Source organism: Scyliorhinus torazame, chromosome 11 (genome assembly GCF_047496885.1).
Source record: "Scyliorhinus torazame isolate Kashiwa2021f chromosome 11, sScyTor2.1, whole genome shotgun sequence".
In the NCBI taxonomy this organism is placed as follows: Eukaryota; Metazoa; Chordata; class Chondrichthyes; order Carcharhiniformes; family Scyliorhinidae; genus Scyliorhinus; species Scyliorhinus torazame.
The window spans coordinates 246,506,780-246,523,853 of NC_092717.1; the positions used below are offsets into that span (position 1 = coordinate 246,506,780).

The 17,074-nt window shown below is 45.5% G+C and overlaps 1 protein-coding gene across 3 annotated transcripts in view; it reads right to left on the reverse strand.

Annotated features, from left to right (window-relative positions):
* The window catches only part of lama3 (laminin, alpha 3), an 858,151-nt gene that overhangs the window by 298,692 nt on the left and 542,385 nt on the right, over nt 1-17,074 (reverse strand). For 2 of the 3 annotated variants that reach the window (XM_072468523.1, XM_072468522.1), the window contains exons 21-24: nt 16,856-17,012; nt 13,546-13,684; nt 5,902-6,044; nt 5,648-5,754 (exon numbers count right to left, since the gene is read on the reverse strand). In XM_072468523.1, coding sequence (XP_072324624.1) covers nt 5,648-5,754; nt 5,902-6,044; nt 13,546-13,684; nt 16,856-17,012 — 546 coding nt within the window. Of the gene's footprint in view, nt 1-5,647; nt 5,755-5,901; nt 6,045-13,188; nt 13,322-13,545; nt 13,685-16,855; nt 17,013-17,074 lie in introns of all 3 variants that reach the window. The other variant, XM_072468524.1, reaches the window with a different exon arrangement.

Sequence of the window (17,074 nt, forward strand, 5' to 3'; positions counted from 1 at the left end):
GTGTGTACGTGGACGATATCACCATATGGTCCACGACCCCTGAAGAGCATGTTTCCCGTCTCCCGCAGGTATTCTGCCGTGTCCATGCCAATGGCCTGAAGCTGAACTGGTCCAAATGTTGCTTTGGCATGTCGACACATAAGTTCCTAGGTGACCAGATCTCTCAGCAGGGCGTGCGTCCGGACACAGACAAGGTTAAGGCCATCAAAGCCATGAAGGTCCCTGAAGACAAGAAGGCGGTGTTGCGCTTCCTGGGCATGGTCAATTGTCTGGGCAAGTTCATCCCAAACCTGGCCTCACACACCACGGCCCTCCAAAACCTGGTGAAAAAGTCTACTGCCTTTGAGTGGAAGGCAGCACATCAGGCAGAGTGGTTGGAGCTGAAAGCCAAGCTCACCACCGCACCCGTCTTGGCATTTTTCGTCCCAGATAGGGAGACGAAGATCTCGACAGATGCGAGCCAGTGTGACCCCAGGCCCACAGCAAAGTGGTTGGCTCTTAACTGCCGCCTCTGAAATGGCCTAGCAAGCCACTCAGTTCAAGGACAATTAAGAAGAGCATTAAATGCAGAATTTGCCCATAACCTTGCAAATGTCTCCTTTTGAAGTGCATTTCAGATCAAAATAACTTGTTGCATTTAAAGAAATGCTCATCTCCCCTGGATTTTGAGATAATTAATTCAAATTTCTGTTCTCTGGTCAACAAATCTCCTGCTAATGGAAATATTGGGCTGGTTTGAATGGCCATTGTACATTCACGGAGGCAGAAGTCCCTTCATCAGAATTCCTTTTATTAATAAAACCATCAGCAGTACAACCAGATGCAAGCAGCTTGCTGTCTACACCGGGAGTGCAGAGGATCTGACGCTTGCTGTCTACACCGGGAGTGCAGAGGATCTGACGCTTGCTGTCTACACCAGGAGTGCAGAGGATCTGACGCTTGCTGTCTACACCGGGAGTGCAGAGGATCTGACGCTTGCTGTCTACACCGGGAGTGCAGAGGATCTGACGCTTGCTGTCTACACCGGGAGTGCAGAGGATCTGACGCTTGCTGTCCACACCGGGAGTGCAGAGGATCTGACACTCCCTGTTATATACACAGAAAGGGGTTCCCTGATTGGGCCACATCAGGGAATTCATATTTTAATTGGCCAATCTCAAAGGCCTGGCCTAAGTCATTACACCCCCCCCCCCAAAGTCCGAGGAGCCCCCGTGGTCCTTGTGACTCATGGGTCTCCTGCTTCGTTTCCGGTGTGGGGGGTATATCGGCGAGGCGCCCGTCCTTTCCGATGAGAGCGCCTGAGGGGCGGTTCTCCATTCCTCCGGCGGCAGGGGGACAGCCGCGGCGTCATCTATGGTGTCCATATCCGAGTCCGATGTCCTCACCAGTGGTGTCGGAGGGGCGTGAATAGTTTGTGGGGGAGGACTCTCCACGGTCCTCGGTATGCTGGTCTGAGTCAGCTCCGGGGGGTGGGGGGGGGAAAGAATCTGAGGCCCGCGTGATCTCCCACACGTATCTCATACAACACAGGTCCTGTCCTGGCCTTGACTGTTCCTGCTCCCCACGTGGAGCCACTGGCCCAATTTCTGACCCATATCTTTACACCTGCGTTGAACTGCCCTTCTCGGGAGTGTTGCCGTGGCCCTTGCATTCCGCCTAAATTCGGGAATAGTAGACTCAGCCTGGTTCGGGGTTGTCTGCCCATGAGTAGCTCTGCCGCTGCTATTCCCATTGTGGTGTGTGGGGTTGTCCTATAGTCGAATAGCCAGGGCGACATTTTAGTCTCTACTGATGCTGCTGGCTGTTTTTTCAGCCCGGTTTTTAGGGTCTGGACGGCTCTCTCCGCCAACCCATTCGTTGCCGGGTGGTGTGGTGCCGTCCTTATGTGCAGAATTCCATTTGACTTCATGAATTTTGTGAACTCCTGGCTGGTGAAAACCGATCCATTATCTGAAACTAACACCTCTGGGATACCATGTGTTGCAAACAAGGTGCAAAGTTTTTTGATGGTTGCTGTTGTGTTTGCCGAGTTCATTTTGTCGACATCCAGCCATTTGGAATGGGCGTCTACTATCAAAAAAAACATTGAACCCATAAACGGGGCTGCAGAATCGGCATGGAGTCGTGACCATGGTCCACCCGGCCATTCCCATCGGCGCAGCGGGGCTGCCGGTGGCACCTTCTGCCCTTGTTGGCATTCTTGGCACCGACCTACCAATGCCGCTATGCCTGTGTCCAGGCCCAGCCACCAGATAAAGCTCCTGGCCAGCTTCTTCATTTTTGACACTCCAGGGTGCCCATGATGCAATTCAGCCAGTAAGGCTCGATGGCCTTGACTTGGAACGATTACTCGAGCTCCCCATAGCAGTATCCCATCCTTGTCTCCAGTGAAATACATTCACAGAGGCAGAAGTCCCTTCACCACAATTCCTTTCATTGACAAAACCAACAGCAGTGCAACCGTGTGCACTCAGTCTGCTGTCTACACCGGGAGTGCATTCAGTCTGATGTCTACACCGGGAGTGCATTCAGTCTGCTGTCTACACCGGGAGTGCATTCAGTCTGCTGTCTGCACCGGGAGTGCATTCAGTCTGCTGTCTGCACCGGGAGTGCATTCAGTCTGCTGTCTACACCGAGAGTACATTCAGTCTGCCGTCTACACCGGGAGTGCAGAGGATCTGGCACTCCCTGTTATAGACACAGAAAGGGGTTCCCTGATTGGGCCACTAATCAGGGAACTCGTATTCTAATTGGCCAATCTCAAAGGCCTGGCCTCCGTCATTGCGCCCATCATGGCGGTAAAACAGGCTGCCAGACCCTCTTACTCTTGTGGCGGCTCTGCATCAGTCTCCTATCAGCAGCAAAACCTCTGCCGATTAAAACTGGACGGCAGAAGGGTCGATAGAGGATTTCCGGCCTCTATTGTCAGGATGTCAATCAGGCTCATAATAGACTCAAAGCTGGTTGGTGAAGTTAAAACCAAGGCGCAAGCTTTCCTTTACTAAGAGAATTTGTTGACAGTTCAGCCTGTACTTCTCCTTCCAGCCCCCAGTGTCCAAGCTGCCCCCATCTATATGTGATCAAAGTACTTAAACAATCCCTTTTATCTGTGTTTCCGAACAATAGAATTAACACATTATAAACAGATTCCCCTTTCCTTCTATAAACACTAAATCTTGTAACAGACTCAAATAATTTCAAAACAAAGAAAAATTAAGATTTTCCACCTTTCGTATAAATCACCATAATACAAGACGTCCCCCTTCTAGGACCTCCAACAATTTCTTCAAGCCAGCATTCCTTTTTGTAAAACGGTCCAAAAATTGATGAGATCTTTCTCTCTAATATTCACTTCATGCTGGCAAAGTCAACCCTTAACTTTTTTCCCAGTCACACCCTTTGTTGAACATACATTCTCTTATTGAAATAGTTCTTCACAATTCATTCAAATGGGCAAATATTTCGCAGTTTGACCCTTGTGCAGGATTTCGCTAAAAATGTTTGATCGGTAAAATGCCAAATCTATAATTTCTACTAGAGACAGTGTTTCTGCAGCTAAGGTGCTTTTAACTATCCTTTTGATTTCCTTTGTTTCCCAGGCTAAGGGACAACATTTTTTATTCTTTCCCACCAAAAATATGACAAATCCTGCTACACTAGAATATCCATCCAGCAGATTGGCTTGTGAAGCATAGTTAGTTCTGGCTAGTTTTGTATCTTCCAAGGCTGGAAACTTGAGCGAGCAATTATCTAAATTTAATTTCTGTAATGTTTTATTTTCTCTCAGAACTTCCTCAACTGTAGCATGTTTCATCATGCATCGGATCCAACGCAACAAAGCTAGCATCAGGTCTAGCCTGGGGGCCCAACCAGTTTAACTGTCCACTCAAACTTCTTAATTGGTCTATTTCTCCCTTTAATGCAGGATTCTCTTTTTGCTAGGACCGGGCCCAATTTATTGAGATTAAATTGACATTTTCTACAGAAGACTGTTGATTAAAGGTCGGTCTTGACTTATTCTGCTTAATGTCTGACTCTATAATGTGATGAATGTAGGAATTTCAGATATACTGTATTCTATGTATTTGGTGCAGTAGGGGTACAAAGTCTGGGTTAGTCTGTGTATAACTGCTGCAGTAGCGTTTTTGAAAATCCTGGTTTGCAAGATAGCTAGGTTTTTGGAGCAAGAGGTACAATTAAAGCATCATAAAAGTTTGGGCTAATGGATTTTTATTTATATTAAGAGGGTTCCCTTCAGAATAGATAATTAGAGACATTGGGCATAATCTAACCAAAATAAAACAGAGTCCGCTCTGGGCGGGATTAGTGGGGTCGTTCCGATACTAACGACACCGCTATCTAACGGCATTTTGTCTTGTTTTCGTGTCTCTGCAGGGAATGTTCCCCCCCCCCCCTCCACGGCTGCACTTTGCGTCATTTCCTGCATTGAGAGGCTCCGACGAACGGAACTCCTCAGTGCAGGAAGAGATCAGGGCCCAACAGGACCCCCGACACCACCAAATTAAGCTGGTGCTGGTTGATGAAGTTGAAACCAAGACACAGAGCTTTTCCTTAATAAGAGTTTATTAACTGTTCAGTTTCGTACCTCTCCTTTCAACCCTCAGTGTCCCAGCTGTCCCCTACTTAAACGTGATCAAAGTACTTAAACAATCCCCTTCACCTTTGTATCGTGATAATATAAACAATATATACAACATACTATTACCAATTGACACCAATCATCCCAAAGCCCAAGGTTGCCCAGCACCTTCCCCACTGAACCGAAATATGGGAAAAAGATTTGGGGTGGGCAGGAAGGCAGTGGGCAGGCCACCCAATTTATTTTATGACATTCTCCGCCTTCAAATACGTCAGCAGGAGCTGTGAAATCCGGCTCAAGGAGATAACTGCGCAAGTCACCAAACGTTTGCCAAAAAATATATTAGGGAGGGTCTCAAAGGCGGGAGGGAGGTGGAGTGCTTTACGAGGGAAGTGTCAGAACCTGGGGGCCAGGTAGCTGAAGACTAATGTTGGTGTGATTAAAATTGGGGAATGCCCAGGAGCCCAGAATAGGAGGGGCACAGCTGTCTCGTTGTGGAGCTCAAAGAGATTACAGAGGTCGGGATGGAGCGAGGGTATGGAGAGATTTAAAAACAAGGATGGGAATTTAAAATTGAAGCATTGTCACACTGGAATCAAAGGCAGGTTGCCAGCACATGGGAATTCTGACTTTTATTTACTTGGGCAGAATGGAAGGGATGTGTAAGGAATCTGATTGGTCGCTCATGTGCTCCTGAATCAATGAATTAAAAAAAAACATTTAGAGTACCCAATTCATTTTTTCCAATTAAGGGGCAATTTAGCGTGTTCAATCCACCTACCTTGCACATCTTTGGGTTGTGGGAGTGAAACCCACGCAAACACGGGGAGAATGTGCAAACTCCACACGGACAGTGACCCAGAGCCGGGATCGAACCTGGGACCTCGGCGCAGTGAGACTGCAGTGCTACCAATGTGCCACCGGGCTGCCCTCCTGAATCAATGAATTCACAAATTTGAAAGCTGGCATGTCAGCCCCAATTGTGCCCTGTTCTTGACATCTTTAACTCTGAAATCTACAGAAATGTTCTATCTGTGTTTCACTTACTTTTTTCCTACTTGTTCAGGATTAGCAGCGTACGTGCAGGGATCGGTCACCTGTAACTGCAGAATCGGGGCTTCATAATAATCACTGGGCAGCAGGATCATATAATCCTAATGTAAAAATTCCAAAATACATTGATGGGTTAGACAATCATCTCAAAGACTGGATCTGATGAGAAAGTTTACTTTCATCTCGGCGGATGTTCAATCCGTTCCGAAAGCTAAGATAGGAATTTTAGCATGCCATATTGTTCTCACCAAGAAAACTCCTTCGGCCTCAATGTGGACAGTCCAAGTCCCGGGTGTGAGCGGGAAAGGGTCACCATAGTTGCTTCTTGCAACAACAACAAAAGATGGCCTCTTACTGCGAGGAAAGATAATTTCTTTTGACTGGGACAACACTAGGAACAAGATGGAAAGTTTGGATCATTCACAAATTTTGGACTATACACTGTTGCAGCGAAAGATGTAGAATTCAAGGCAAGGTGTTTGAGCTGAAGTGCAGTGTCCAGAACTGGGCGTAGAACTTAGCTGGATCCTAACCAGTGATTTATAAAGGTTCCGTATAAGTTTTGGTCAGTCAGTGCAGGAATCCCCTGTGGCTGTCCCCCTCTCTAACAGGTATACCGTTTTGGATACTGTTGGGGGGGATAGCCTATCAGGGGAAAACAACAACAGCCAGAATACTGGCACCACAACTGGCTCTGTTGCTTATCAGGGGAGGGCAAAGTGCAGAAGAGCGATAGTTATCGGGGACTTGATCGTAAGGGGCACAGATGGGTGCTTCTGAGGACGGGGAAGAGACTCCAGGATGGTATGTTGCCTCCATGGTACCAGGGTCAAGGATGTCTCTGAACGTACACAGGACATCCTGAAGGGGGAGGGTGAACAGCCAGAGGTTGTAGTACACATAGGTACTAACGACATAGGGAGGAAGAGTGATGAGGTCCTGCAGAAGGAGTTCAGGGAGTCAGGCCATAAGCTAAAAAGCAGGACCTCCAGGGTGGTCATCTCAGGATTACTCCCTGCGCCAAATGCCGGTGAGGCTAGAAATAGGAGGATAGTGCAGCTAAATACGTGGCTAAACTGGTGGTCTGGGGGGGAGGGTTTCAGATTTCTGGACTACTGGGATCTCTTCTGGGGCAGGTGGGACCTGTACAAGAAGGACAGGTTGCATCTAAACTGGAGGGGCACTGATATCCTGACTGGGAGGTTTGCTAGATTCACTCGGGAGGATTTAAACTAGTTTGGCAGTGGGGTGGGAACCAGAGTGCTAGCTTAGAAAGTGTAATAACTGAAGGGGAAATACAGAACAAAAATAAACACAGTGGTTTGAAGTGTATTTGTTTCAACGCCAGAAGTATAGCAGGTCAGGCGGATGAACTTAGAGCACTTTTAGTACTTGGAATTCCGATGTTGTGGCTATCACAGAAACATGGTTAAGGGAAGGGCAGGATTGGCAGCTGAACTTTGGAGGATATAGATGCTTCAGGAGAGATAGAGGGGGATGTAAAAGAGGTGGGGGAGTAGCATTACTGGTTCAGGAAAATATAGCCGTACTGCAGAAGGACATCTTGGAAGGCTCATACAATGAGGCAATCTGGGTAGAGCTCAGGAACAGGAAGGGGACAATCACATTGTTGGGCATTTATTACAGGCGCCCCAACTGCCAGCGAGAGATAGAGGAGGAGATAGGTAAAGAGATTTTGGATAGGTGCAAAAGTAACAGAGTTGTTGTGGTAGGGGATTTTAATTTCCCTTATATTGACTGGGACTCTCTTAGTGCTAGGGGCTTGGGTGGGGCAGAGTTTGTAAGGTGTATCCAGGAAGCCTTCTTGATGCAATATGAAGATAGTCCAACTCGGGAAGAGGCAGTACTGGACCTGGTATTGGGGAATGAACCTGGACAGGTGGTTGAGGTTTCAGTAGGGGAACATTTTGGGAGGAGTGACCACAATTCTGTCAGTTTTAGGGTACTTTTGTACAGGGATGAGGGTAACCCTCGCATTGAGGTGCCAAACTGGGGAAAGGCAAATTAGGATAACATTAGACAGGAATTGAAGAATTGGGTGCAACTGTTGGATAGGAAATCAACATCGGACATGTGGGAGTCTTTCTAGCGACTGTTGATTAGGATTCAGGAAAGTCACGTTCCTGAGAGAACGAAGGATAAGTATGGGAAGCTTAGGAAGCCTTGGATAACGAGGGATATTTTGAACCTCTTCAAAAAGGAAAAGGAGACTTTTGCACGGTCTAGAAGGCTGGGGACTGTCGAAACCCTTGAGGAGTACAAAGAAAGTAGGAAGGTACTGAAGCGGGAAATTAGGAGGGCGAGGAAGGGTCATGAAAAGTCCTCGGCAAGTAGTATTAAGGTGAATCCCAAAGCTTTTTATTCATATGTAAAAAGCAAGTGGGTGGTTGGACCACTTAAGGATAGTGGGGGGAATCTATGTGTTGAACCAGAGGAAATGGGCGAGGTACTAAATGAGTACTTTGCATCAGTGCTCATCAATGAAAGGGACTTTGTGGAAGATGATTCTGGAGTAGGGTGTGTGGACAGTCTGGATCATGTTAACATCGAAAAAGAGGAGTTTTGGGTCTTTTAAAAGATATTAAGATAGATAAGTCTCCTGGGCCGGATGAGATTTACCCCAGAATACTGAGGGAAGCAAGGGAGGAAATTGCTGGGGCCTTGACTGACATCTGTGTTTCCTCATTGGCTACAGGTGAGACCCCAGAGGACTGGAGAATAGTTAATGTGGTACCGCTTTTAAGAAAGGTAGCAGGGATAATCCTGGAAACTATAGGCCGGTGAGCCTCACGTCAGTTGTAGGTAAATTATTGGAGAAAATTCTCAGGGACAGGATTTAAACCCATTTGGAAACAAATGGACTCAGAAGCGATAGATAGCATTGTTTTGTGAAGGGGAGGTCGTGCCTCACTAACTTGAATGAGCTTTTTGAGGAGGTGACAAAGATGATTGATGAGGGGAGGGCAGTGGGTGTTGTCTATATGGACTTCAGTAAAGCCTTTGACAAGTGCCTCATGGCGGACTGGTACAAATGGTGAAGTCACACGGGATCAGAGGTGAGGTGGTAAGATGGATACAGAATTGGCTCGGTCACAAAAGGCAAAGGGTAGCAGTAGAAGGGTGTTTTTCTGAATGGAAGGTTGTGACCAGTGGTTTTCCACAGGGATCGGTGCTTAGGCCTCTGTTGTTTGTGGTGTACATAAACGATTTGGAGGAAAATGTAGCTGGTCTGATTAGTAAGTTTGCAGAAGACACCAAGGTTGGTGAAGTGGCAGATAGTGCTGAGGATTGTCAGAAGATACAGCAGGACATAGATAGGTTGGAGACTTGGGCAGAGAAATGTCAAATGGACTTTAATCTGGACAAATGTGAGGTAATGCATTTTGGTAGGTCTATCATAGAGGGGGAATATACCGTAAATGGCAAAACTCTTAGAAATATAGAAAGTCAGAGAGATCTGGGCGTGCAGGTCCTTAGATCTTTGAAGGTGGCAACACAAGTGGACAAGGTAGTCAAGAAAGCATACGGAATGCTTGCCTTCATTGGACGGGGCATCGAGTATAAAAACTGGCAAGTCATGCTGCAGTTATATAGAACCTTGGTAAGGCCACACTTGGGATATTGCGCACAATTCTGGTCGCCACACTTCCAGGATGGTGTGGAGGCTTTGGAAATGGTGCAGCGGAGGTTTACCAGGATGTTGCCTGGTCTGGAGAGTGTTAGCTATGTGGAGCGGCTAAATAGACTCGGACTGTTTTCATTAGAAAGATGGAGGTTGAGGGGTGACCTGATAGATGTCTACAAGATTATGAGGGGCATGGAGAGGGCGGGTGGGCAGGTGCTCTTTCCCAGGGTGGAGGGGTCAGTCACCAGGGGCAATAGGTTTAAGGTCCGTGGGGCAAAGTTTAGAGGAGATGTGCGAGGCAGGGTTTTTTTACACAGAGGGTGGTGAGTGCCTGGAACGCGTTGCCAGGGGAGGTTGTGGAAGCAGACACATTAACGGCGTTCAAACGGCATCTCGACAAACACATGGATAGGATGGGTATAGAGGGATACGGCACAAGGAAGTGCCGAGGGTTTTGGCAAAGGCTGGTATCATGACCGGTGCAGGCTTGGAGGGCCGAAGGGCCTATTCCTGGGCTGTATTGTTCTTTGTTCTTGCAATTGTATCCCATGGGCCGCATTTTGTCAACCCGATGTTTGTCATGTGAGGTAGTGGAAATGGAAGTAGGGAACCTCAATTTTAAGTTTTCCAACCAATTCCCGCCGGCTGCCCTTTTCATCAGCATGGGTCACATGGCGGTGGCAGCCTGAAGCTCAAAGTGACGTGACATTGGTACAACATTTTAATGCTTGCCCTAAATTATTGTGAATTTCCCAGAGATTGAAACCTTCCACAAAGTCGGGTGGTTTGTGAAAGCTGTATGAAATATATCAGGTCAGTCAGTTCATGAACCTTGGGTGAAACCTGCTGTGAAATCGGGAACCTTTTGACTGGTAAGTTTAAAGCTCTTGCCAATTTCAAATGTCAGAATGTAATGGTTCATGATTATTTAAGCATGGTTTTAATTCAGCGATTGATCCTGGAGTTCTATCCTTAAATGGTTAAATTAGCTAACATTGGGTAAGTGGGTAAAATTGCTTTCATGCATTCAACAGTATTGGGAATCTGATTTAATCTGGACACTGTGCTTTGATTTTCACAAGGTCCAGATATCTGATCAACCTTTGAAAAAAATTGAATAGATGCCAGACTTTTTTGAATTTCAATTCCATCTTGGTGAAACTTTGAAAAGAAAAGGAATAGATGGTTAGCCATGTAGTTAGACAACTTCAAAGGCTCTATTGTATTGAGGTCTGTAGGATTTGTTTAATTAGTTGCCAATGTAACCCCATTATGAATTCATGGCTGAGTTCCAAACCCTAAATTCACTTTATCGAATTAACTCAGCTGGGATTTTTGAAACAACTGGGGAACGGGCTGTATTCTTTGCTCGATTACAGGAGCAAATGTTTTGCAGGCCTTAGAAGGAGCTTTTTGTTTATTTTGACTGATTAATGAGCATTTGAGAGGAGATTGTGTTTTTCAAGGTGAAATTCAAAGGCATATTTATTTGACAGTTTTATGAGTTTCTAAGAGGGGCAATATTTTTCAACTGGAGTTTGAATAGATGATTTTTTAAAATGTCATGAGCATTTGAAAGATTTCCCTGTGTTATTATAGGGCTCCTGGGTTCTGTCCATAATGGATACTGGGTGTAGAGGAATAGAGTGGCATGGGGGGTCAGGGGGAGGCATGGGAGGATACCTAAGTGAGGGATGAAGGCCCAGGAGCCTAACAGTCATTCATAGAACTGGGCCGATGTCCAAATGAACAGAGGTTCATCCTCTAACTTGCCAGTTACGACATTCACCTGCCTCTGGCCCCACGATGGGCCTGCATCAGGAGGCGGCAGCTCCAACTCTCCCAACACTTAATAGCATTTACATTGGTGTTCAATCAGACCTTGTGATTCCCGAGTCAATGATGAAAACTCATTAATAAAGACAAGGATCCCACATGCTTTGTTAACAGCTTTATCAACTTGCCCTACCATCTTTAAAGATGTATGTATGTGAACCCCCAGGACCCTCTGCCCCTGAACCCCCTTTTTAGAAGAATCATAGAATCACTACAGTGCAGAAGAAGGCCTTTTGGCCCATCTAGTCTATACCAACCCTCTGAAAGAGGACACTACCTTGGGAGTGGGGGAGATAATTACATTCCTTTTATATTTTTGTTGACGACATCTTTATCACTCTCCACCAATTGCTGGCCCCACCGCTCCACGCCACCCACCCTCCCCTGACAACAGTATAAATCTGACTCTATTTCCAGTTTTCTCTATCGTTGACAAAGAGTCATCCAGACTCGAAACGTTAGCTTCCTTCTATCTCCACAGATGCTGTCAGACCTGTTGTGATTGTCGAGCATTTTCTGTTTTTGTTTCACATTACAGCATCCACAGTAATTTTGCTTTTAGCAATCCAGAGACCCTGGACTAACCAGAGGGCACAATCTCAGACTGAAAGGACGATCCTTCAAAACAGAGATGAGGAGGAATTTCTTCAGCCAGAGGGTGGTGAATCTGTGGAACTCTGCCGCAGAAGGCTGTGGAGGCCAAATCACTGAATGTGTTTAAGACAGAGATAGATAGGTTCCTGATTAATCAGGCGATCAGGGGTTTTGGGAAGAAGGCAGGAGAATGGGGATGAGAAAAATATTAGCCATGATTGAATGGCGGAGCAGACTCGATGGGCCGAGTGGCCTAATTCTGCTCCTATGTCTTATGGTCTTAATTCAGAGATATAAGTTTAAATCTCACCATGGTTATTTGGGGAATTTAAATTCAATTAATTGAATAAAAATGTACATTAAAATATAGTTTCATGGTGCCCGAGAAGACATCGGACTGTGATAAAACGCTGTCAGGTTTACTGACATCCTTTAAGGAAGGAAACTTGCTATAATTACCTGGTTATACAATTAGGAATGGTAATACTTGCTGTTCTTGTCAGTGATGTCCGATTAATTAATTTATTAAAAAAAAACGTTTTTACAAGTGTAAAAAATGTTAGCACACATGTTTTAATCCATTTTATTGGGACATGACATCAAACAACCAATAATTTAAATTTCTGACCCAGCCAATTAGAAAACAGGAATTAGAATGCGAGATAATACTGCAGAATTTACATTGGTTTTCCCACAGGATTGAATGTTGCAACATAGAGAGTTCCATAAAAACTTTAGGCAGCAGTTTCGGTCGGCAAACATCATTGTACATTTTGCTGCTCGCGAGGAAATTCCGAACCAGTCAGGTTTGTTAGCTAACGGTGGAAGATGCACGCACAGTTAACGGTCAAATACAACTGCAGCTACTCGAAGACACAGGCTGAAGTTACCATGGTTCATTATGTTACTCAGGTTGCCAACCTTCTGGATAGTCCTGGAGTCGCCAAGAATAAATAAAAGGGTGTACCGTCACGCCGTTTAGACTGTGAAGTGAGACCAGGTGAAGCTGAGTGCCAAAGAGACCAAGGCAGAGAGGCTGAGGGAGAGCTTGAATCACTTCATGAAAGCTCTATGGGCACTTTTGTCTTTTAGTTACAAAAATATTGGAGATGGGAGGAAAAAAAAACACTTAACCAGCCAAGAATCACCCAATCAAGTAATGATGAGCGTGTCCTCTTCCCAGTTGGCATTGAGTAGGTGATGCACCATGTGGATGGTGCATTGGGCAACCCATAGTAGGAGCATGGGGAGTGGACGGGGTAGTGAAAGCGGGATGTTGTGTAAAAAACCCTCCAGGAATACAAAATTGGCAACCCCATATGTTACCCATGCAAATGCAGCACTCGCTGTATTAGGCAAAATCCAAAAGGCTTTTAAAAATAATTTTATTACTTACCGTAAAAGGACAATTAGTTCAGGCTGGTTAAGTTTTTGGACCATCTATACTGCTCAGCCTTACCTGTGCTTGGTTGTGCTCGATAAACTGCTACATGGCCGTACACCGTAGTGAATCCGGGGTTAATATATCTGAAGGCGATGCGAAACATATTGAGGTTTCTATTCTCCACATGCACTGTTACCCTCACGTTATTCTGTAAAAGTGAAGTTAATTAACAGATGACTGGTAGGGTGATCTGGAAGCAGGGTTAGCAGCAGTGCTAGGGAGCACATGCAGAATGAAGGCCAGCCAGTTGGAGGGAGATCCTTCAAAGTCAAAGGGAATCACCTCATATAGATAAACAAGGGTAGTAAGTTTGTATGTTAAGATTTTGCAAAGATGGTGGACAAACTAGGTGCAGAAAAGAAAGCCACTTACAGTTACAGCAAGAATCAACATTTACTTCCTCAGTGATTGAGATCCTTCCTCTAACAGGCTTTGGGGTACGGTTCTTGTACCGGAAGATTATGCGAAACAGATTAGGAGAAGTCACAGTGATAGACATGACCACCTCTGGCTGGGAAGAAAAAAGCAGTCAAAGGAGCATAAAGGAAAACCCAAACTGCACCATAGCAGAAGAATCACACTAAGTAGCACTTGCACGCCATAAAGCAAGCAATGGTGTTGTTTGCACTGGTAACCCCAAACTGTAGCAAGTTAGCAGCAGAGATGTTTGGGAAAAAAAAGACACATAGCAAGCTTAATTCAATACCTAAATTAGAATATTACATAAGATTACTCCCCTTTAATGATAAGATAATTTACAACTTTAAATTACCGAGCTCTTTATAGTGTGGAAAGTTGAATTCTCATAATGTACCTGCAAAGATACCTTACTTACAATGGTTATAGCTATTGCTTCTCGGCCTTTTGGCTAAGATGAGCGTGAGGTCAGGTGTCATGCCTGGATCTGGGTCTCTCTTGTGGGGACCATGAATTGGATTCAATTTGAATTGGCTTTTGGAGCAGGCAAGGAGCTGGATTGGGGGTTTGCCCCTGACCCACACTCTGAGCTCTGGCTTTGTAACTCTGATAAAGTAATAATAATAAAAAAAATAATGGTTATAGCGAGATTCCCAGTCAGACTCCACAAGAATATCTTTTACAACATATCTCAAAGAGTTCCTGCTGGTACTAAACTCCATGCTGGGGTGATGTCAGGAAGCACCTCTGCACACGAGGGTATTGGAAATTTAGAACAGTCGCCCCCAAAAAGCAGCTGAGGTTAGGAATCAATTGTAAAATTTAGAAACCAAGATTTATAGATATTTGTTAGTTAAGGGTATTAAAAGTCATGGATCGAAGGTGGGTAGATGGAGTGAAGATACAGATTAACCATGAGCTATATAATGAAACAAGCTACAGGCACTGAGTGACCTTCTCCTGGCCCTCGGTCCTAATGCTTGCCCGTCTTATTTTTGGAGGACAAGCCATGAAAACCTTGGGAAAATGGCATTTAGGACTTGGGAGAACTCCCATGGAAATCCACCCTGAACATATCTGCTTGTAGAGTAACTCCAGGAATAATTTCCTCCGAGTGACAACTTAGAACTAGGACACTAACTTGAATTGGAAAAGCACTTTCCTGAAAAACAAACATATATGGAAGTTGCATCGGAACAAAAGGAACAGGAGGAGACCATGTGCCCTCCCCCACCTCAAGCCTGCACTGTCATCCATAAAATCACGGCTGGTCTGATCTTGGCCTCCAATACATTTTCCTCTTGTTCCTTATACCTCGTTCAAAAATCTACCTCGGCTTTGAATATATCCAATAACTCGGCCTCCACAGCTCTCTGGGATAGAGAATTTCAAAGGTTTATGAACATAAAGAAGACATTTCCTTTCATTTCTGTCTTAAATGGGCAGCTCCGTATTCTGAAACAATGGCCCAGATCCCGATTCTGACATGTGGGGAGACATTTTCTCAGCATTTAATCTGCCAACCTCCTTCAGGCTCAATATAATCACCTCTCATGCTATTAGCACAGTGGTTAGCACAGTTGCTTCATCGTTTCAGGGTCCCAGGTTCGATTCCCAGCTTGGGTCACTGTCTGTGCATGTTCTCCCCGTGTGTGCGTGGGTTTCCTCCGTGTGCTCCGGTTTCCTCCCACAGTCCAAGGATGTGTTGGTTAGGTGGATTGGCCATGATAAATTGCCCCTTAGTGTCCAGAAAGGTGAGGTGGGGTTACTGGGTTACGGGGATAGGGTGGGGGGCACGGGCTTAAGTAGGGAAGAGCATGTGCAGACTCAATGGGCCGAATGGCCTCCTTCTGCACTGCAAATTAAAAAATTCCATGATAAACTCTAGCGAGTATAGATCCAACCTGCTTAATCTTTTTTCATAAGTCAACTCTTTCATCTCAGAAATCAATCTTGTGAACTTCTTTGAACTGCCTCCAATGCAAATACAACCTTCCTTAAATACTCAGAGCTCTAAGTGTGGTCTCACCACCAGACTGTGCAGTTGTAGCAAGACCACTACTTTTCATGCTCCTTGCAAGAAAGGTCAACAGAAAGAGTCCAAACCCAGCCACAATTTTCTTAGGCCAGGCAAAGCCCAGAGGGGCCTGCTCATCCTCTCCCTAACTGCGGTCTAAAAGTGGCCAATCCCACTCTGCCTCACCTTTGAGGCTGGCGGGAGTAATGGTGGTGGGGGGGAGGGGGAGCCTGGAGGATCACAGATCACCCTGCTTGTGTCTCTGGCAGGGAAAGAGGGGTGCCTCCCTCGAGGACACCCCAACCCATATAAGATGTGGTTCCCCTCAAGGGCTGCTCCCTACAAGTGCTCACTCTCTCCCACCCTGGCATATCGAGACCTCTACCCTTCTTCTACCTGCTAACCACCACCAACATTCCCCCATCCCCAACCAGGCCTCCCTCCCCTCTCGGGGACCACCTGGCCCTGGACTCTGGGCTTTAGAATCTGGCTACTCCAGGCCTGGCCATCGCTGTCACCAGCGTTGCTAGCATTTCTCTGAGGCAGGGCTTCTTCCTGAGTGAGGGGTGAAATCCTGGCTACAGCAAATGAACACTCCTCGCAGCATCAGCTCCGGGGCTGCTGAAATCAATCTGCATGCGTTCCCTACCGGCTGGAAACAATACTGTCCAAACAATCCTGGTCTGTATAAATTTTTTTTTAAAAAACTGCCTGGAGAAGAGTGCACAATATCTGTGCTTACCTGACATTAAAGAGCAACTAATCCGCTTTATGATCCCAAACAGGGTAAATGTATGGGGAGTCACATTGTGATCAGATTTATAATTGTCAATTATGGGATGTCATTAGCTCAATTTTGCATATCTGCAAGACTGTATGACTGGGCCAGTTGCATTCCTAAAAAATGGAATTTTGCTACTGTGATGGAAATAAAACCCAATAATCTTACCATCAAGCACATCCTAGGCAGGATCTTTAAAAGATATCTCTAAACTCCCTCCCATTTCGAACATTTTTAGTACATAGTTTTACTTAGTCTAATTGTCATCTAACTATTGCAAGATGTTTTATTCATTAAAGGAACATATTCTCACAATAAATGTTTTCAAACTGAATGCTCTTTAATCTCTTTAAATGGGCAAACTGTTTGCACTGTGCAAATGTAGACTGTGTAAAATTGATTCTGAAGCTCTTTCCAGTGGACCTGAGAGGGTTAAACCCATTTGACCAGAATCTTTGATCACATACTTGCACTGTTGACATTTGTGTATAGCCTCTCCAGCTGAAGTGCGGGAACTCCTGTGGATCAAATCCGAAACGAACAGCCCTTCCATTGGGCGTGGTGCCGTCTTCAATCTCATACTTTAAATGGTGAAGGTCTGCAAAATAGTGGTTGCTCCGAGGCCTTCAAATACAGGTTAGATACTTTAATCTCAGTGCAAATATCAGCGTGCAAAAGTTATAATT